General features: G+C 39.2%; 4 protein-coding genes across 4 annotated transcripts; 1 reads left to right on the forward strand and 3 right to left on the reverse strand.

Annotated features, from left to right (window-relative positions):
• Positions 1 to 57: 57 nt before the first annotated feature.
• On the reverse strand, positions 58 to 3,638 carry LOC121969513 (putative UDP-glucuronate:xylan alpha-glucuronosyltransferase 3). Its single transcript, XM_042519653.1, has 4 exons — positions 3,482 to 3,638; positions 3,060 to 3,155; positions 1,950 to 2,156; positions 58 to 1,863 (listed from the first exon to the last, which is right to left on the reverse strand). Exons 2-4 carry the CDS (start codon positions 3,122 to 3,124, stop codon positions 231 to 233), a joined length of 1,905 nt encoding a protein of 634 aa, XP_042375587.1. The 5' UTR covers positions 3,125 to 3,155; positions 3,482 to 3,638; the 3' UTR covers positions 58 to 230.
• A 2,188-nt stretch (positions 3,639 to 5,826) lies between these two features.
• Positions 5,827 to 16,765, reverse strand: LOC121969515. Its single transcript, XM_042519655.1, has 12 exons — positions 16,612 to 16,765; positions 14,461 to 15,709; positions 12,855 to 12,862; positions 11,259 to 11,434; positions 10,600 to 10,660; positions 10,418 to 10,513; positions 9,930 to 10,024; positions 9,604 to 9,717; positions 7,967 to 8,034; positions 7,176 to 7,286; positions 6,337 to 6,565; positions 5,827 to 6,148 (listed from the first exon to the last, which is right to left on the reverse strand). The coding sequence occupies exons 2-12, from the start codon at positions 15,642 to 15,644 to the stop codon at positions 6,038 to 6,040; spliced, it is 2,253 nt and encodes a 750-aa protein (XP_042375589.1). The 5' UTR covers positions 15,645 to 15,709; positions 16,612 to 16,765; the 3' UTR covers positions 5,827 to 6,037.
• A 213-nt stretch (positions 16,766 to 16,978) lies between these two features.
• LOC121973118 (cytochrome c) lies at positions 16,979 to 18,617 on the forward strand. Its single transcript, XM_042524699.1, has 3 exons — positions 16,979 to 17,268; positions 17,551 to 17,684; positions 18,321 to 18,617. Exons 1-3 carry the CDS (start codon positions 17,157 to 17,159, stop codon positions 18,411 to 18,413), a joined length of 339 nt encoding a protein of 112 aa, XP_042380633.1. The 5' UTR covers positions 16,979 to 17,156; the 3' UTR covers positions 18,414 to 18,617.
• A 297-nt stretch (positions 18,618 to 18,914) lies between these two features.
• Positions 18,915 to 21,877, reverse strand: LOC121969516 (pentatricopeptide repeat-containing protein At1g71490-like). The gene has a single exon (XM_042519656.1). The coding sequence runs from the start codon at positions 21,867 to 21,869 to the stop codon at positions 19,704 to 19,706; it is 2,166 nt and encodes a 721-aa protein (XP_042375590.1). The 5' UTR covers positions 21,870 to 21,877; the 3' UTR covers positions 18,915 to 19,703.
• Between the last annotated feature and the right edge of the window lie 140 nt (positions 21,878 to 22,017).

Below are 22,017 nucleotides of genomic sequence, written 5' to 3' on the forward strand. Positions count from 1 at the left end.
GAATTATTAATCTATTGAAATAGAAAGAATTAATATAGGTTTTCCACATCTCCCATGTAACAAGAAATGCTATACCTATCGACTTCTCTATGAGATCGAACAAGGAAACATTGCGTATGAACTTACAATCAAATTCAACACCTTTGCATTTATATATATCTATATCCAGCAAAGGAGATCTAGCGACGACGTGAAGGACGACGATGGATGGATGGATGGATGGACGCCGATTACAAGCTCGGTTTCGCTGCTTTAGGATCTGCATCAGTAGTCTGCCCCCAACTAACCAGCATGCTTCGCCAGTTGCAGAAATTCTCCGTGCAGATATGCAATCTGGGATCGGTAATGTTCCTCCTCCAGTGCCCGTCCGGGTACTCTCCCTTCTCCGCCTGCCGCCGGTTGTACTCCAAGAACGCCTTGTTCCTCGTCTGCAGCAGGCAAAACTTCTGGAGCTCCTCCGGCAACGCGTCGTGCACCCTCCACCACGTGGCGTGCGCCGCGTCGCTGGCGAAACCCCAGAACATCTGGTTGTCCCAGTTGCAGTCGTAGTCCCTGAAGCAGAGCCACGGCTTCAGACCCAGGTAGTGCAGCGCGTGGACCGCCGGCGGGTCTGCGGCGAATAATCTCTCCCTTCTCGCCTTCCTCTGCTCCGTGTCGCCCTCCCAGAAGTGCTTCAGGAAGTTGGTGTGCCTCGGCACCCGATGCCACCACGTGAAGACCTCGTTCAGGTACCCCTGGTCGCCGCCGTTGTACGACGTGATCTCCTCTATGTTGTCCATCAGCCACTGGAATGTGCACTCCGACGGCTCCACCACCATCACGCCGGAGTTGAACATGGTGCCGTCGTTCCCGATCGCGCTCACCTCCGGCAGCGCGAAGAGGAAGTCGATGTTTCGAAGGATGAGGATGTCGGCGTCGAGGAAGACCACCTTCTCGTACTCGGTCAGCTGCCACAGCCGGAATTTGCTGTAGTTCCACTCGTTATACGCGTCGCGCTTCGCCTTGGGGTTGCGGATCCTCTTAATGGTTCTGACCTTCCACCCTGCGGATTCCAGCCCGGCCCGGTCGCTCCCGCCTATGGCCTCGTCCACCAGGATGACGAGGTCTCGTGCGGATCCCGACGAGCGGATGCTTTTGGCCAGCGCGATGGCTCCGCAAACGTACTGGTCCGCGGAGTGGAGGATGGTGGCGTACGCCTCCCTGCCTCGTCCCACCTCGGTGTACGCCCGCGTTTTTGACTCGAATGGGATCGACAGCTTGCACGACCCGACCGGAAGCCGAAGCTTCTCCTCCAGCGCTGCAGGTTCAGGCTCGTACAGCCAGAGATTTCCCTCGCGTCTGTTGAGATTCTTGCAAGGGAAGAGATTGGGAATCGGAAGGCACTCTGTGAGGATAAGTACACTGACCGGAGACTTCCCGGCGGCCAGCTTCGCCGCTGAGAGTTGCAGGTGTAGCCTCGCCACGTCCCTGGACCAGCTCTGGGACCGGTCGCAGGGCAGCTTGACGGCCACGAGATCGAACCTCGAACCCTCCTTCGCTTGCGGCTCTGGGAGAGATGGACAAGAAGGCACTTTATTTTCCTCTTCCTCGTCGATCCATACCGGATACAGCAGATCCCAGGTGATGCTCGTGTCCGCGTAGTCCAGGTGCAGCAACGAGACCTCTGTTTCAGGCTGTGTCTGCTGCCAAGATCTAGCCTCTGTCACGTTGAAATTGAGCAATCCAACTTTGAGACTTCCATCTCTCGGTTCTAAATCTTCCAGTATGGTTGACAAATGATTCCATCCGATATCTAAGTGCGATATGTACCGAGGGTCGGATGCTGTTGCTTGCCACATCTCTCCCGCATTCACAAACCGCGATCTATCATCCAAAGTTCATCGCCATTTAGAATTTGATCCGCGCAAAAAAAAAAAACAAAACTTTTAGAAAGAATGCAAAAGTTGAACCTGGAACCGGCGCGCGGCGGCGGTTGTACTTTACGGATCACGGGGGAGAAAGCCACAGTCAAAACCGTGCAACAAGTGAGGATGATCATTGCAGTTTTCAAAATCTCGAATTTGCAGACCGAATACCTCTCGGGACTTAGTATCTTGCACTTGTCTACTATCTTGAGATCTTTCGACTTGGTCAGCCTTCTTCTGTCGGTGTCATCACTGTTGATACAAGCAGATATCAGAAATCAAACTAATAAAGAAGCCCTGCCAAAATCGACTTGGGACATTAAAGTATGGTCCTTCAACAACTGTTTCCAGCTCATTGGCTGTGGAATGAGAATCATGAGATACAGAACAAAACTTGGCATGCAGCTCTGTGTTTGCTTATCAGAGGCTCCTGTCTTTGAGCGGAACAGAGGCCAGTTGCTGGACCTCTATCTAAGAACTTGGTCATTTTAGTAGAGCTGATCTATTGTCTATTTTACTTGATAATTACTGATTCAAGGAAGGATAAAGCGATGGCTTTTTCTCTCAAAAAGAGAGAAGAAAAGAGTGATTTTTCTCTCTCTTTTTATAAAGAAGAAGAAAGCAAGTAGTAGAAACAGCAAATCTTCTGCATCAGAATTCTCAACCAGAGCCTTAATGTGGATAAAGTTATTTATCATTTGCTACATGCAAACAAAGAAGAAGAGGAAGAAGAAGATGGAAAAATAGAGAAGTGGTCCGGGCTAATAAATGAAAAGATCAAAATGGTGGTTCGTTTGATCAACAACTTTACTGTGCTAATAAATAAGAACACATTTACCACTTGGAGTACTTGCTACTGCTCATGAATAAAGAAACCATTCAGATGGAGGAATGGGGGGAGAAAGAAGTCCAGAATAAAGGCACTTGGATTCCCCTAGGCCTTCAAGGCCATTTCGATTTGTTTCTTCCCCTTTCTAATCTCTCCAGCGAGTCGCATGGGTGATAATTCCCCGCTTCTCAATGCCTCAAATCTAATCTAACCATGAAATCTTATGGAATTTCTGTATATTAACTATTTTGGATGATATATAATCACTAATAACTGGACCAAGATCAAATAGGAGATAAAACAGGATAATTCTGAAAAGAACTTACTCCATGGCCGTCGATCGTTGCCGGGCTTCGGTGGTTGAAGGAACGGCGAGTAGTCCTTTCATCATACCAAGTTGAGATGCGAGAAAACTTCTTAATCTGGTGAATTCATAAATCATATCATCCGTGAGATTACGGAAGGCACAGACACCGATAAAAATAAATAAATAAGGAAACAGATCGACAACGTGGGAGAGACATGGAAAGTATTTTTCAGGCTTCAAAACTCTACTGCCATGGAAGTGGAACCACGCAGAATTAACGTACAATTCACATAGTCTGGAATGGAGAAGGACATGGAGCCCAAGTTCATGGAAGAAGAATCAAATAGTTCCAAATCAAATCACGACAAGATGAGGGGAATGAATATAATTAAGCAAGAAATCACTGTTTCGAGAGAAAAAAGAGAGAAGAAAGAGGCTCACCAGTGCTCAAAGAGTGGTGTCGTGAAGAAGAGGAAGAGATGGAAGCTGAGTGGGGCAGGGTGTGATGAAGAATGCGACATTGTTTGTTGTGGGTTTGGGTCTCCTTTATATTCTTCTAGTTATCTAATGGATTGCGAGAGGTAGATCCTTGCTTGGCAAGGGGTCCCTGGGGAAACATTTAATCCATCATCTTCACCCTGATACCGACTCCAGAGTCCTTGACCAAAGATTGAGGGGTTGGATTCGCTCACTCACTTTGACAAAAAGAAGATTGAAGGAAAGTGTGAAATTGTAAATATGTAATTCATAAAAATATGAACCAAGAATTAATAATAGGCCCAAGTAATTAAGGTTTGATCATCAAATGATTACTCTACTTCCTACTATTTTTGAGGAAAAAGGAATAACAAAAAGCATTCATAGTGAAATTACTGGCATCCTATTTTTTTTTCTTTTCATTTTTTTGTGTTTCCTATTTGTTTTTGTTATCTCAAGAATCGAGTTGTTGAATGAAGAAGACATGCAAACAAATTTTGGTAATGTTAAACGTGGTTTAAAAATTATGCTTCTCATATGCTTGTAAGTTGGAAGTTACAGGCTTACAGCTATTATTTATATATACATGAAGCATCTCTCTCTCCTCGGGGCTACATTCTTGCCCTTGAATTGATTGCAGAGTCGACTTGTTTTGGCCATGCATAAGCCAATGGAATATATCTGCTGCATATGTTTTTTCTACTAATGTTCTCTTACTGATCAACGCCTGACCAGCAGATATCTTTTGTTATTCAGTTTCAGAAATTTCAGATGGAAGAATTCTGATTCCTGAGGATGCATGTTCTCCATTAATTTTAAGCAGAAATGAATCATAAAACTAGAACAGATGCCACAGAAGAGTTGGGTATCCTCATCCTCATGCCTCAGCCACCATTAAAACAGAGTATTGGTGATACAATTAATTATGTTAAGTTTGGTGATCCATCGTAAATCTTGGTTATGGAACTTCATTATAACATAGATAGAGACAGCTTCAAATTCAATAGATTATATGACTCTGAGTTACAAAGAAGTAATTTGTTGGAATAAGTAAGTGGTTTAATTTTTCTTCTGCTACTGCTGAAAAAAAACATCTCGCTGTCTTTATAATTTATGCACTCCCTTTTCAATCTGCTTACAGAAAAGGAGAGGCTCAGTTTTCTACTTTTGCCTTTAAAACAACCTAAATCAGTGAAATAGATTTTCCTTTTTTTTTCCTAAAGAAAAACAATGAGATCCATCAATTTCTCAACATACATCCAACTTTTGGTGTCATTTTGTGCCAAAGAAGGTTAGAATTTTTATATGGCTACTGATGAAAGAGGGGTTAAAATTTGACTAATTAATTGTCTTCATTTTCAAAGGAAATGCTCTAATCCGCAATCCTCAAATCAATTAGTTGAAGTGGCTAATCAGATATGAAGCTGAAAACATCAATCACTGATCAGTGTACACCGATGATTGGCCGTGGAGATATTTAATTGTTAGTATGCTAATCGCTAATCGTCGTTTATGTAATGAAATTAATTAATAGTCGTTGGCTGATGGATGACATGGGACTTAACTCATTAATAAGGACCCAACATCCTTTTCTAATTATATAAATATCAGGGATATGTTCGATGCATAACAAAACATCCTTTTCCCATTTAGAGATAAATCTATGGAAGAGCATGAACCATGCTCTCGGATACCTTGTCCTTACCACCGAATGAAAAGAATTTCTCTGTTTCCTTTTTTTTTTTAAAAAAAAAAAAAAGGTTGATTATCTAAGTGTTGATAAGTAAGACCAAAAAAAAATAGGGAAAGAAGTACCTTTCATGTTTTGGTTGATATGAATCAAGAGGAAGATTGATACAAGTGTTGATAAGTAAGACGAAAAAATAGGGAAAGAAGTACCCATCATGTTTCGGTTGAATTTGTATTCAAATCCAACTCGAACAATGATGTATATGAATTAAGAGGAAGATGGTCCATGGAACAAATCACTGTTAATTGAAGTGTACTTATATTCTTTCCTCACTAATTATATGCTTAGCCGACATAACACGTGGTGTCGCTCAGTTATATCACTACTATCCACAACTTTTTTTTTATCTTTTCAAAATTCTCACCATACATTCCTTGGCAAATTTCATATTTTGGAATTATTGTTGTATAAGCCTCCAAACTTGCTCGCTGGTAGATCTGGAATTGATGGGCCATTGGGAATAAGTTCGTTGAGGTTAATATTGCACCACTGGCAAGCATTACAAAAGTTCCAACATGGAAATCTTTATTAAAAGTGGCGAGGAGCAATCATGAACACATAAATGAAACGGTCAATAATAATCTAACAAACATAATTCACAGATAAAAATAAGTAACAGATGTTGAGGGGAACACAAAATGCTTGGTGCTACGTAGACTTAAAAGTGCCAGTGAAGGCACGGTTGCACCTAGCAAAGGGGTAGGCATTATCAACATGATGCATTAAATGTTACACAGAATTCCAGTAGCCACATATCATATAATGCACTGTTAATTTGGAGATAGAAAATGTACTCGAGCAAGGAGATACTCTTTGCCAGACACCCAAACTCCGGTTTGTGACCACTGGATATCTTCCCAGTCCAAGTTATCATACAATATCTGCACAAAAAAAAACATTAAAAACATTGCAAATTCATTGAAAATTGGTCGTCCATCAAACAAGCTATAATAATGATGGTAATGGAGTATGTATCTACAGGGAGCAGAGACTCCCAGATGGAAAAATAATTAAGCGTAAAAATGTATTTGAGTCTTGGAAGAGGTTATCTTTGAGTTACTAGTAGTACCTCTAGATGTTCCATGGGTAAGGGGATTCCTGATGACCTCATTAGCTTCTCGGGTAACGGTGTTTTGCAGCGGGACCACCTAAAAACATCGATGACAGTCTCGTGTTCTGTCGAATTTCTATCTCCATTTGAAGCGTGCAAGCCGTGGTTTTGTAGTTTCTCATGATCCAAATCGGTTGCTTTAGAAGTAGATGGAATGGGCTTCTCTCCATTAAAACAAAGTTCATATCTGCTACAAAGAGGTGAAGGTAAATATGATAAACACATTAAAATGAAAAGAGAACTTATACAATAAAGGAGTGGGTATGTTGCTAAAAGTATCTGCACTTAAGTATAATTTCAAAGTCAATTCTAAAATTTCTGATGGAACTCTCTCTACCTTGGTCAACGCAACTTATTTCTTTGCAAATAATCAACTTTCAGAATTATCTATTAGACTACAAGAGCCTCATCCGGACAAACTGTTACCATCAAAAGCAATAGACTCCACCACCTTTATATTCCATAAAATAAGAGACACAAAAACAACCACATACTTCAACACAAATTTCATCTCATCTAGAAACCAAGTTTTCCAGGGAAAAAAAATCAATCAATTCCTAAATGAGATATTTTCCATCTAGTCAGCAATGATCCTAACCAACAAAATCAAAAGGCCGTGCTAATCCCCAAATAGCAACAGTAATCCTAACCGGTAAAGAACAAGGGAGTAAAGAACAAGATTATCTGACATCAGATGTGCACGAAAATTTTTAAGCACATCTTGTAAAAGTAATCTATTGCCATTTGATAAGATAAAAAAAATAATATAAGAAAAACAATGTCAAAAATAAGCGCACCTGTTGAAATGCGTCTCCAAATATAGAACTTCTCCTTTCTTTAGACGTGCTGAAGTATAAAGAGGCTTCTTGAGTCCCTTATCAGCGACAATATTAATTGTGTATTTCAGCCTAGGAACATAAAACAAAATTCATTCCAGGCGATATAATAGGGTAAAGGCTGCATCATGTGCTCACAGAAATTAGAATAGTAGATTAATACCATCATGCATGCGGATATGTTTCTAAGGTGATTATGCAAACTGAAGATTCTGAAGCTCATGAGTAAACATGAAGTTTCCACAACTGCTTAAGAATGAGCAATCGTGTCTGTCATCTAAAATTTTCCACGACCACAAAAGAGCGGAAACACAACATAATTTTATACATAAGTTCAATTTATATATGAACAATCTAGGTAAGAAGAATACTTGACTATATATTCACTGACATAAATCTTATACAAAAATGCAAATCATATATCAATCAGGTTCTCCTTGAAAGATCACAATCACAAAATCCTGAAACAGGATGAAAAACCCTCACTGCTTGTTTATGTGAAATCCTTTATTACATAATATCTATCATCAGGCTAAACAGTGGTGTAAAGCAGTAAGGGGTTTATCATGTATTTACTTATCGATATAGCCTTCATGATGATATTGATGGTGTATACAGAGAAATATCTAAGTAAGCAATATCACCTAAATTCTGAAGTAAATTTGATGAACAAGTTACCTAGATTTCAAAAATGCACACAAATTATTTACCAAACATTTCTTTGGTCATATAACAAGTGAAATGATAACTACCATGGTTCATTGCAAAGATTGTACTGAATGGTAACTTCTCGAACAAATCTTTGATGACGCAAGGCATTCTGCAAAAGGAAATAATAGAAAAAATATCTGTCAAGATCAAGAAAGAGTGATCCATCAAGCTAAAATACACACAGAAACACAAAAGGTGGAAACCAAAATCTCATGCTTCAATTTCTACCATATGAAGTTTATCGCTAGACACTTCAGGAAGTACAGTCTAATTGTGAAGGCTTTGCAGCCATTAAAGAAAATATTTCATGCAAAAAACACAGATAGTCGACAGCCTAGCCACTTTAAGAAGAGCTGGATAATCAAACTCAATCATTGACATGTATATATAGAGAGCAAGTGTTTTGTTACCCCACAGACCTTACGCCGCACCCCGTGAGCACCTCAATATTTTTTTTGTTTTGAAAATTGTTTTGTGCTTAGTACTATAACTCAACGCCTAAACCTTAATGGCAAAACCCCAAGCAAAAAAAAAAAACCTGGTATATATCAAATCGTTTAGGGTCTAAATGCTAAAATCATAGGCATGATTTTAAAAAGTATTATATAACCTAGCAAGCATAAAGGGCTATGATCAAGACTAGGAATTAAGATCCTTGTCATTTGAGAACTCCTAGATCTATATGACAGGAATTCAATTTTGGGGATATAATATTAACGTTAAATAATTGGGTTTAAATAGAATATTAATGTTGTATGAATAAGCCATCATTTGGGATAGATGAGGTTATGATTTAGGTTGTTATCTATGTCCAAGGTTAGATTTTTTGTTAACATTACCGTATGGTAGAAAGATAGTTAAGGTGACTTTTATAAATGTTATTTTAGGTAGAAGGTTAGATTAGGGCAGAATCACAGACCTGCTAGAAGCAGATATGTGAAAACATGGTCGTATAGTATTGCCTTATGCCTTCAGATGCTAAGGTGGAGCTAAAGGAGACCTTCAGGTGCTTGAGCAAAGGGATTGTCACACCCAATCGCTAATCGATTTTGGTTGGATTGGAAGATCATAATACTTTGGTATGTGAACTAGCTCGTCTTCCCTATGAGTTATGGAACAAGAATAAGCCCAACTTGAGGATGACTAGGTCTGGGAAGGAAGAAATGTCATGGATCTCGCTAGAAGTGGATCTGTAACAACATGATTTCCATATTGAAACATCCAACCTATCAGATGTTGGCTTGAAGAACTAGAAAGTGGCTCATTCAGTCCCACATGTTCAAGTTGAGGAGGTCTCTTAGCCCTTGTATGAAAGTAGTGCCACCACCAAGCTGCTATAGTTTTGGTTGGATTAAAGCTCGTAGCAGTCACATTCTACCATTCAAACAACACAAATTGTAAAATTCAATATCAATTCTTCCAGTAAATTTCTGTAACATATAGTATTCTTATATCAGTAGCTGAGAACTTTAAAAAAAATAGTATAATGATGTGGATTGCTCTGACCATAGATAATGTTACATATAATTAATACTTTTGAATATGAAAGTGGTAGACCACATACCACCAGCATATGCCTTTTAGAACCTTGACAGTAGTTACCCATCAAATAGCAATGCAATGTTAACTGAAAATTTCAGAGTGAATATTAAATCATGTGAAGAGATAATTGTACTACCGAAGCTGCAGCTCTTGTTGTCATTGTACGCTCAACTGATATTGGAGCTATAGTTGGCTCCACTGCTGATGTATACGTAAGACGAGGTTCCAAATCAATTGTCCCACCACATTTCTGTCATAAGATAGCCACAGTCTAAAATGAGAAACAGTCAGATGATATATGCAAATGACAAATTCATTGCAATGCAAGCAAGAAAACATTAGTCATAAATGACTTTAGATATGAATCCGCTAAAGCATAAATCGAAAACCGAATTGATAGTAACAATGAAATTTCAGGAGCACATGAAAATTAAGATATCAGAGTCAATGAAAAATACATACCTTCACAATACAGCAACGCTCAACTCGAAAACTACAATCAATTCCTGCCCCCCAAGCACGTGAACGGACATTGTTTCGTAAAGTTGAAGTATAACCTGTAATAAGGGGACAACAACTAATCACATAACACAAAAAGAAATATTGCATAAATGTAACTGCCAATGGTAAAACATATTGTAATAGTATAGTCACAAGTAAAAAGTTCATAAAGAAAGGTTGATTTTAGCAAAATAATATATAGCAAAAATAAGGCCCAAACAACTCATTACTGCCACTACAAAGAAAGCAGCAAACTTCTAGACCTGGTGTAGTATTCAGATTTCCTAACTGAAATCTGAATTCAGGGTAGTTATTTTCCACCAATTAAACTAGCCACCACCACAACAACAAAAACTACTGGAGGTAATCCAACTCATTCAAGAATCCTGAGCATAAAAAGTGGCCCAAATATTAGGATCCTAAGCATGCTAATATCCCCACATACTTACATTCTTGTGATGGTAGAACTCGAACTGTTGTGCATAACTCTTGAATGCCATGTGGTGGACGAGATGACGTGGAGATATAACCAGTGTGCATGAGAACTGGACAATATACACCTTTAAAAATAGCCTCCAAGAAGACACAGAATTCAAAATATGAATATTGTACAATGGAGCAGTAAATATACCAGCTACTAGATCTGAATCATTTGAGTATATATCTGTACCCCAAAGCTGAGCACCTTTCACCTGCAAAAAGTTACTTGTATTACATTCATTGGCTGTACTAATTGTTCATACTTAATGATTTAATTCTTCAATTGCATTGAATTTTTTGTTCCAGTTTGAATTTGAGGTCATATTCAAAGAATATATAACATACAATATATATTGCTAAATTCTTTTGACTAAGTGATGCCAAAATTACAAAATTATTTAAGTAAGACAATTAATTTCTTTACTAGTTAGTACAAACATAAGAACACCACTGACTTAATTTGCATCCATGCTTCTATAATAATTGTTTTAGGAAGACAGATTAAGTAAAGAAACAAAAAAGCACACCCTTTTCATTATTCTGGTTATTGAGCTCTTTTAGGTGTGTCTTTATCTAAATGTCAAATATAATGGATTTATCCTATAATTGTAGATCAATTTCAGAATTCAGATAAAGACAATATTCCTAAACACACCTAGAAGTAAAAACATAATTAATTAATTTAAACATTATTATTAATATAGCCTTGCAAAGAGAACATTGGAGGAATAAGGTTCTTGTAGCTGAATTCATGTAGTTCACAAAATGTGAGTTTATGATATGAAGCCTAAAAACAAATTGCTTTATTACTTGTCGATTTGTGGAAGTTATATATTCTGCAGGTATTCGAATTTCCAGAGTTGGACCATCTTGCAAGATCTTCTCATTTTGTACATCCTGAGATGCTTTAAATTCCTTCCAAGATTTCATAAGTTCCTGCATACACTCACCAGCTTTATAGACTATTGCAGATGCATCAGATTTTCCTGCAGTGAGAGAAGTGCAGATGAGCAAGACTAACAAGCAAGTCTAATCACCAAAAGCCACAAAAGTTGTTGCTCTGGAGGAGAAGTCCAATTAAATTCTCAGACAAAATGCTATGACATATTTTTTATCTATGCATACTACAGCATCTAGGGCATCAAAATACTAATGAATCCAAAAATGAAAAGGAACTATTTAGCAGAATAAAAGCAGTGGAAGGAGGATAAAACTGAGAGGCATGTCTTCTTGAAAAGGTGAGTAAAACATAAGTCAACTGCTTTGACACCCAAGTGTCAGACAACTTTATCAGATTTCAATTAATGGAAGCACAGATTGTAAACACAAATCAAAGAAGAAATGACCTATTGATGTATTATTAAATTCCATTCTAGTTAGTGGCAAATACAAAACCTTGCACAAGCAAGGTGCTAAGTCAGGTATTTCAGAAGATATCACAAGTTATCCCTCCTTTATTGACTCTAGTTTCTTAGATATACAAGCGGCAGATCTCTGCCCAAAACAATAGTGCGTTGGATGCTCCAAAGACAAATTGAATGTATATTAGTTTTTCACTGGCCAGAATAAATTACTTTCCAACAGGTAGAAAGGCAAGACAAAAAATGGGGTCAGAAGAGTCAAGGGAATAATGTAATGTGCTAAGAAATAACTTGAACAAAGGTGTACGCTAAAGCACCAATAGAGTTTTGCAACAACAGTAACGTAGTCAAAACAGATAGCCAGTTAGCATTACCAAAACAGAACAATAGGGTAAAAGTAGAGTAGTAATTAAACTAACAAAAAACCAGATCAAAACAGAAACAAAGACATTTTTTTTGTCAATTTCAAGTTTAAACCATGATAATCACGTATTGAGTATGTTATGGCATATATCCAATACCGAATCAAGCAAATATACCATAATTAAATAGTGACTAAATGCACAAACTAGTTTTGATATTCTCAAATAAATATAAAAGAGAATTTCTTGCAGAAATGTTGAGCTTTAAACCTTGGGAAAATTATTGAAACAACCTAATAAGAGCAAGGATATGAGTACATTAAGTGAAATTCAGCACATATTTGAATCAAATATTAAAGACAAACAGGCAAGTCACATAAGTTTATGGAAACTTATATTCTCTACATATATGCCCCATCATGTGCTGCATTAATCTTCAAAAAGGACCCCTGTAATATCCTCAATGAATATTTAATCACGTTGTATGATGGAAAAAGTGGTACAAAAGCAATAAAATATAAACAAGAAAAATGAATGTCAAGAATGAAGTTGCAATGTTAACTAGTTCTAAAGCACCAAGTGAGTCTAGTGAAGCAAAACATCCCCCACTTGCACCAATTGGTAGCCAGATAATGAGTCACCAAAATCCATTAAAAGCAATGAACATAGAGAGTGAAACTGACCTTGAGATCTGCAAAATAAAAAACCAGAAAAAATATATATTAGCAATTGCACAACAAAGATAAAAATTAACCAAAGGAAAATGGAATGCCAGTGACAAAAAAAGACTCCACAAATTTTTTCCTACAAACTTTGAGTAGAAAAAGTGGTACACTATGCCATAACAGGAAACAAGCAAAATGAAGAATTACAATCTGTTAGAAACAAATAATTCAGACACGTAAGCAGAGCAAGTGAATGAAGTAAAAGCCCAATGATAATGACTAATTCATTCAACAATCCAAAAGGTTAAACAACAATAAACCATTGGTCCCAACTATTTGGGATCAACCACAACCCCATGAAAAAAGCAACCAGGGTTCAAAGAGGCTAATTAACACAATAAAAATATCATTATGAAAGGTTTCTTCCATGTAATTGCAAATACTCTAAGCATCGATGTGTAACGAAATATTACGAATGGTAATACAAGGTGAAGAGGGAGCACAAAAAGGGATTATTATAAGTAAAATAAGTAGAATTAGATTATATTAGTGGACACCAAAGAACAAAACATAATTATGATAACTACAACAACAATCAAGCCTTATCCTACTAGGTGAAGGAGTTAGTTATATGAATCCTTCTACACCATTGGGCTATTTCCCATACTATATCATCACTTATATTTAAATAAATTATATCTTATTTTATTGTTGTAAACATCTTCCTCGTTTGATGTACATAATTGTCATAATTTCACATCGCCTAACTGGAGCATTAGTAATGATCTGACTTGAGACAAACAAATGCATAACTACTATTCTTAAGGAAAAGGACAATCACCCATGAAATAACTAATTAATTTAAACAATTGGACTCAATCTCCACAATAATCAAACTAGATCGTCTTCAAAAGAAAGAGGTTAATTTTCCCTAAGTTCAAGTTGGTCATTCCATAACTACTCAGCCATAGTGATATAAGCAAATAGGTTATCAGTATAATGGCATGGACAAGTTTGCATTTTGAAAATCAATAAGCCATGTGGTGGTATAAGAAACTGGCATGATCAAGAAATTTTCTATTAACCAAGAGCACTTGCAAAAATATTAAAATCAAACTACTAAACTACTTTCAGATCTATAAGTCAGGCATGTATATATAGAGGAGTGATATGCTCCCCAACTCGCTGTCCACCCCGCTCGTCCACGATTGAGTGGTCGGGCCATCCGGAAGTGATCCAAGCGGCCCGAGTGCATTCACTTTGGGGCGCCCGCAATGGCATAGCGAGGATCTTCAACTGCCCTAGACTAAATTACGAACAGTTGGTACTGGAAAGAGCACAGGGCAGTTGGCGCCAGTGAACGCCATGCTTCTCAGCCAGTGAAAAAGGAACAGTGCAGCCCAGCACTGGACTATGATTTAGCGCCGGTTTGCCAGTGAACTTATTTTTATGATGAAAATGATGAAATTGCTGGGCTGCACTGGGCTGGAGCACTGGTTACGCCATTGGGTGTCCAGATCACTTCCGGGCGCCAGGGCGGATAGTGAGTCGGGGAGCATATCAACTCCCTATATATATATTCTGCAATGGAGTTTACAGAAACACAGATGACATTCATGCATACCCCTCATTATCACGTGCTTTAGATCGAGGACGGCCTTCACGTTGAGGTGTTTGAGGAGTTCCTCTCGTTCGCAGTCTCCGACGCTGTTGAACATTACCAAAAGCTTCCTTTTCTTTATCTGTAGCCCCATCTCCATCTACGAAACTATCATCTAATTCCTTGTCATTATGCTTACCACGTTGTTCTGGTCTCTCCCCAGCATCTCCATTCACTTCTCTTTTTTTCTCTTTCATGTCCTTCTCATGAATTTTCCAACTATCGAATTTTCCTCTCTTAGGTTCAGAGGTAGTGTTATCCTGCTCAAAGCTTCTAACAGAACCATCAATGAACTCCTTTTCAGATTGCAAAGTATCCTTTTCATTTGCAGCCGATGTTTCTCTCTTCAAAGTATCCTTCATATTCCATTCTTTATCTTTCTGCAAATCTTTCCGCTCCCTTTCCCATTTTTCCATGTCTTTCTCTTCTCGCAGCAGATCTTTGTGTTCATCACTAGTACCACCAAGCAGCATATTGTTCTGAAAACCATTTTTATCCTTGTCCTTTTCACCAAAATCTCTTTCCTTTGTTTTCCTGTCCTTATCTCTGAATTTTTCTTCAACCTTCTGGTCAATTTTGTTATCTCCAATTCTATCAAGTGTTTCAACAGAGCGATCCTCAGATATTAACAGATCCTTTGTAAGTTCATTAGCACTTTGTAAACCACTTCGGGATCCAGACCATGAATTCAAACCATCAGCTGCAGATCTTCTACTCCTGTGATGTTCTTTACTATCTTTCCAATTCAAATGAGCATTAGCTGCAGCATAATCTTTCTCAAACTTTGTATCATTCCTACAATCACCTTTATCAGTTCTATGTTCTTTGTCTTCCCAACTTTCACTCTTGACATTTCTCTTCAAATCTAATCTGTTTTCAGATGTTATTGGATGGTCTAATGAACTGATAGATGCTGAAGGCATCCGATGCAGCAGAGATGATCTTTTATCAACTTCACGGGCTTCTAAGCGTTGAACTTTTGCTACTCTTCCTTCGTGTCCATGGTCAAGAGGGAGGTGAAATTCATTACCAACTGATTGGTTGGCCTTTCCTGATGGAGATGAATACATCACAAGTTCTTCATGTGGTCGTTTTAGAGGTGTAGAATGCCCACCCTCCTCATGCAATCTCTTTGGAACACCACTCATAATGCTAAAAAGTACACAATGGGTGCTTCTTCAATCTGACAAGATTGTTGATAATCATCCACCACCTGCGGCAAAGAGAAGAGGAAACTCCCATTAGTGTAAAAGCCTAAGCAATACCTGAATCATCCATATCATACTAGTTAGGAACATGTAATCAGTTGTCAATGACTAAGGAAAGAAATACCAAAAAACTTCAAACTGCAAAAACAGAATTCATTATCTCAAAAGAATTTCTAATAGTCTAGATAAAAGAATCACGATACCAAGTAAGATCTTAAATATGGGAAATATTTAACTTATAGCATATGGATCTGCTTCCTGATCATCTTTGACCACTAGATATTTGATGGAAAAATACATAATTTTAGTTAGAGAAACGGTGTTAGGATAGTAAATTTCACTCTGTTAAAGAGTTCGATCGCATCAAAAGGGATTAGAAGGTTATGAACGCCAAAGGCGAGAATAAGATAATTTGCGTTGGAAAGCAACAATAGTTGATAATTACGCGAGCAGATTAGAAGATTAAAAACAGCCCTAATACAAAGCTATTAATGCGTAGCATCCGAAGTCTCAGGGGATAAATGAACTCGAACAATGGGCAAACAACTACGTCCGAATTCAAGAGTTTTAAACTGGAAAGCAATCAACTTCCCACGAAGACGTCCATGGAAAATCGCGAGGTGAATCCGGCACAAGAAGCGGAATACATCTGTAATTTGGTAAAGAAAACAACACATTACACAGTCAACGAGATATTTGCAAGACCAGGAGGATCCATTACAATTCTCCATCGAACAGACTCCAAATCAAATATTTTTTCAAGGCAAATAGGATATGCCACAGCGAAAATTTTGAACCAAAGAACCAAGCTATACCAAACCAAAATCCAACCTTGTTTGTCGCTCAATCCATCAAAAAAGAGACCGAATACCACAAACCAGAATATGAATAAATAAAACAGCTCTACCGATCTGTGAAGGCGGAGGGCGGCCGGGGGAAGGAGGCGGCAATGGGAAGAAGGAAAAGACTAGGATTTTCGCCCAGGTCCCGACACAGGAACCATTTGTTAACAGGACCAGTACTGGGAGATAAAGCAGTCTAGTTCTTCTCTCCTATTCTCCCAGTTGGGCTTGGGCTTTTACCCGCAAGAATAAGTAACTTACAGCAGGTGCCTTCAAAGCGGTTTACTCTAAGAAAACAAATTTGTTAAATCTATTTTATACTTTAAAAAGTTTAATTTATCTAGATTATTCGCGTCGTTCAATCAGAAATTCCTAGGACTAATTAATAGATCCCAAATATAAAAAGAAAAAACGGTGAAGATCGAATTCGAGGCGACCGATTTGGTCGTATGGAAGTTCCACCGACCGAGTAAATAGCAAAGCCCGTAATTGCTCATCCTGAGTGACTCGACGCACTTACCGTGGAGTCCGCATAAAATTTTTACTTTTATTAGCCCTAGACCGATCAGACCAGAGAGAGGGTAGAGGGAGTGGCATCAGGAACTGCTCAATGGCATCTTTCGCCGAAGCCCCGCCGGGAGATCCCAAATCTGGGGAGAAGATCTTCAAGACCAAGTGCGCGCAGTGCCACACCGTGGAGAAGGGCGCCGGTCACAAGCAAGGTCGTTTGGATTTTATCTCTCGAGGGATTTTAATTGATCCTTGTATGGTTTATGCTTAAAGTTGATTTTATATATATATAAAAAGAAGAACAAACTGCAACTGCGAAGAATGTTTTGTATGTGCCCTTTCTTCTATCGATGTGTCTTCGTGATGTCGTATAGGCATTTGATCCCTGGAATCAACAACACATTATTGTTATTTTCTATTGTTGTGTTTTGATTGGTGTCTGTTTTGATCTCTCTCTGTCCGGAACTCACAAAGTTCTAATCCTAAAATGGCAGGGCCGAATTTGAATGGACTTTTTGGGAGACAATCTGGTACGACCCTCGGCTACTCGTACTCGGCTGCAAACAAGAACATGGCTGTTATATGGGAGGAGCATACATTGTATGACTACTTGCTTAATCCTAAGAAGGTATCTACGGTCCTTTTAATGTTTTTAGCTACCTTGGACGATTGAAGGAACAATTATGTAGCATTACTACTGAAAGGCAGAGTTTTGAAAACACATGAACAAATTATGTAGCTTGTACTGAGTTTTACAAGCCCTTGATCTATTTCAGTGAGATGAGTCCTTGCAATCTGCTTAAGTTACTGCGACTCCTACATTTGCCTATCAGACTTGAAACTCCATCATTGTATGTAGACTAATTCTTTGGGGTGTAGAACTCCTCCAGTGTGGCCAAATGGCATATCAGATTCATGACCTTTAAGATTCCACAACCTTCAGGACGATCATGAATTAAGGTACCACAATTGGTTGAGTCATAGAAATGGCATCCTAACTTGCAGTCTTAAGTTTCTATAACCTTTAAGTGATAAGAGTTGATATGTATGGACTGCAGTCTACTCTAAGCTTGTTTTCTGCATATTTAATATAAGATGATTGTTTATTTAGTAAAAAACGAGGAAAATGATTCATGATAGATTTATCCAAGCTTCTTGATTTATAAGCCACTCTTTTCAATTTAGTTGGATGTTGTTTCCTCAGAACAATATGATAGGGATTAATTATGGTATTAACAAATAACAAATGTGTTTCTGTTTGCAGTATATTCCTGGGACCAAGATGGTTTTTCCTGGTTTGAAGAAGCCACAAGAGCGTGCGGATCTAATTGCTTATCTTAAACAGTCGACGGCTTAATGGCTTTCTTTCAGTTGCGTTGGAAACATTTCTTTGTTTTTCAGTAAATAAATGACAGATTCTTAATGCTTGCGAGGAAGCGGTTGAGATACAAACTTTGTTTACAAATCTATACTGTTGTGAGCAAGCAGTTTGTTAATGCTTGCCAATTCATTTGCCATCATGTGTAGTTTAATCAGACCATTTAGCTGTCTAACTTATCTACCTGTTTGGCTGTTGTGTTTTATGCGAAAAAAATAAAAATATGGTGCTAATTTTGCCTCAATAAATTTTAAACTAAATAATATTTAAGCTTTTTTGAGTACTTCAAAATTAATTTTGACAAATTTAAAGCATTCTCTCTTTCCTGAAAAAGAACAACGAAAGTGAAAGAATTCAATTCAATTTCAATAATACCAACACAAGTTTCTGAGTTTGATCTACAAGATAGTTATTCAGTAATCTCTATATGTAATAATGCCTTTCATAATCATGCTGAGATTCAAAAGCATCACAACAATGTTGAACTCAATATAAAATGTTATTCAGAATGGGGAAACCCAGTAAACATACTCAACAAAGTGATTCACGAATCCATTTGATTTTCTTGTTCATACTAAATAGTCAGTTGAACATTTTATGAAGTACAAGCAGGATGGGCCTGTACTAGTGTCATGACTAGGAGTCGTAATTCCGCAAGCTGGTAATTGTAAATCAAACTCGTGAATACACTCAACAGAGGTGCAATGTGATTAGTTTTGAAAATTATCTGGCTACACTGTCTTCTACAAGATGAACCTCAAATAGGAACCTTCTGTTGAGACACTAAATAAATCGATGGCTGCCAGTAGTGCTGCAGGTTCTGTAGACTTAAGCTTGAGAAAATAAGAATCACTCACCAGCGGAAAGCATTTGTCAATAGTGTTGCAAATTCTTGGTAGACATTCTAAGCCCAGTCTTTCATTAGTACTCAGCTGGCGGACATAGTTTTTAATCTTTATTGCAGAGAATCATCTGCAGCAAAGATTTGCCCAATTTTAATCAGTCCGACTGGTAACCGTCTTTGCTGCTCGTGAGTCCATGTTGCAAATAACAAATAAACAAAATTTGCTATGTTCGTTCATCTGTTATTGGTCAGCATGATGAACGTCTTCATGGTCTTTGAAATGTGCCAATCCTAGAATGATGTAATGTCCATTTAGATCTATGCATGGTTTAAGTTTGTGAATGATTCCAGGTTCAAGTTTACACGGGCATTTCTGACAAATGGAAGCTAAATAGCTAATTCTATGTCTGAGATCAAGTTTTTTTTCACCCCTCAATGTTGTCAGAAGATCTGAAATCCACAATTTCAAGTTGCATAGGATCACTCATTTGTCCAGTTAATATGTCCAACACCTCATATATTTCATGTGCAAGAGGGTTTGACCGATCATCCACCAAGAAAGGATGAAATCCATTCCCTAAATCAACCCAAGCCAAAGCTGGTGTTTTCCTAACACCCAAATCCCTCATCATTGTCCTCACCTTTGCAAGCTCATCCCAACATCCAGCAGTTGCATACATATTAGCAATCAATACATAGTGCCCCGAATTGTCTGTCCCCATCTCTAAGAGCTTCTTTGCAGCTCTTGCTCCAATCTCTGTGTTCAAATAGACCAGGCATGCTCCTACTAGAGCTGCCCACATAGCCGCTGTCGGCGGTATTGGAGCTTTATTAAGCAATTCCTCTGCTTTTGCAACCAATCCAGCTCGAGCAAATAGATCAACCATGCAAGAGTAATGTTCCATCTGTGGCACAATGCCATATGTGTCAACCATCATGTCAAAGAGCTTTTGACCCTGAGATACAAGTCCAGAGTGGCTACAAGCTGAGAGGATAGCAACCATGTTTATGTGGTCTGGTTTCATCCCACAGTCAAGCATCTGATGAAACAGTTGCAGGGCAGCAATTCCTTCACCTTGAGATCCATAACCGGCTATCATTGAAGTGTATGATACTTCATCACGATTGGTCATCGAGTCAAACACACATTTAGCTACCAAGATTTTTCCAGACTTGGAATACATGTCAATTAGGGAATTCCAGAGTAAGAAGTAGAGCTGAAAATCATGCTTAGTGATGTAACAATGGAGCTCCCGCCCATGCTGGAGGTTTGCAACACGAGCACATAGGGCAAGATATGTGACAATGGTTACGTAGTTTGGCTGAACTTCTGAATGTATCATATCTCTGAAAATGATAGAAGCTTCCTCAGCTTGGTCTGTGAGGCTGAACCCAGTGATCATTGTGTTCCAAGTAACTAAACTCCTGAACTCAGCTTTCTGAAACAAGAGCCAGGCATGCGCTATATGGTCGCACCTTGAGTACATTGCGATCAAGGCATTGCGGACATTCTCAAGCCGATCACAGCAGCTACGGATTGCAAACCCATGGAGCTGTTTCCCCAATTTCAGCGATCTGACGTGAGAGCAAGCACTAAGACCAACAACTAAAGTCACAAAGTCGACCTCTGAACCACTCCAAGTTACCTCTGAAATCAATCTCAAAGCTTCTCTAGGATTGCCCCTCTGCAAATGCCCACCAACAATTGTGTTCCACGTCACACTGTTCACCTCCAAACCTTCCGCTCTCATCCGCCCGAACAACTCGAATGCCTCCTCCCACATCTCCCGTGATGCATACGCCGACACGATGGAGTTCCACGATACCACATCTCTAATCGGCATTTCTTCGAACAGCTTCCATGCAACTTCCAATGCACCGCATTTAGCATACATCGCCACGAGCGCATTGTGGACGAACAGGTTCCACTCCATGCCGCTGCCATCGATGGTCCTGTGCACCTCCCTGCCAAACTCCAAGTCAAGCAAATCTCCGCAAGCCTTGAGGACGGGTGGGTAGGTAAATTTATCAGGCTCGACGCCTCTCTGAAGCAGATCCCTATAGGCGAGGAGCGCATTGGAGGTCTGGCCGTCCCTAATGTAGGCAGAGATCAAAAGGTTCCATTGGATGACCTCCGAGCTGCCGGAGAAAAGGGCGACGCCATGGGCGTCGGGCAGGAGGCCCAAATTGGCATAAAAGGAGGTCACCTTTGGGAGAATACGAGGGTGGTCGTGGAAGCCGAGAGTGAGGGAGAGAGCATGGAGCTGCAGGCCATGGGCGAGGGTGCCCTGGGAGGTGCAGCAAGAGAGGAGGGAAGCGAGGGGGTGGAGGAGGGAGGCGGAGAAGCAGCGGAGGCGGAGCAGAGAGAAGCAGGAGAAGGCATGGGAGAGGCGGCCTTCGGCGGCGAGGGTCTTGATGGAGGATATGAGGAGGCGGAAGGGGGAAGGTAAAGCAGAAGGTTCTTGTTGAGGCTCAAATGGCGCCGCCGGCGTCGGAGGAGGAGGAGGAGAGAGGATCGGTTTCGTCCTTGGATTTGGGAGGTGGACTTGGGTTTGACGTAGAGCGTTGCAGTAACGAAGCGCAGAGGACATGTTCCTACGTGCATGAACTTGCGCTTTATGCAATTATGCTCTGTTTTATAGAGCGAAAAAAAAAACAAAATCAGGGTTCAGATTTAAATGTGATTAGATTTTGCTAAGTCATATTATTACGTTTGATATCATGTTTATAAGTTTGATA

The sequence above is a fragment of the Zingiber officinale genome, chromosome 4A (assembly GCF_018446385.1).
Source record: "Zingiber officinale cultivar Zhangliang chromosome 4A, Zo_v1.1, whole genome shotgun sequence".
Classification (NCBI taxonomy): Eukaryota; Viridiplantae; Streptophyta; class Magnoliopsida; order Zingiberales; family Zingiberaceae; genus Zingiber; species Zingiber officinale.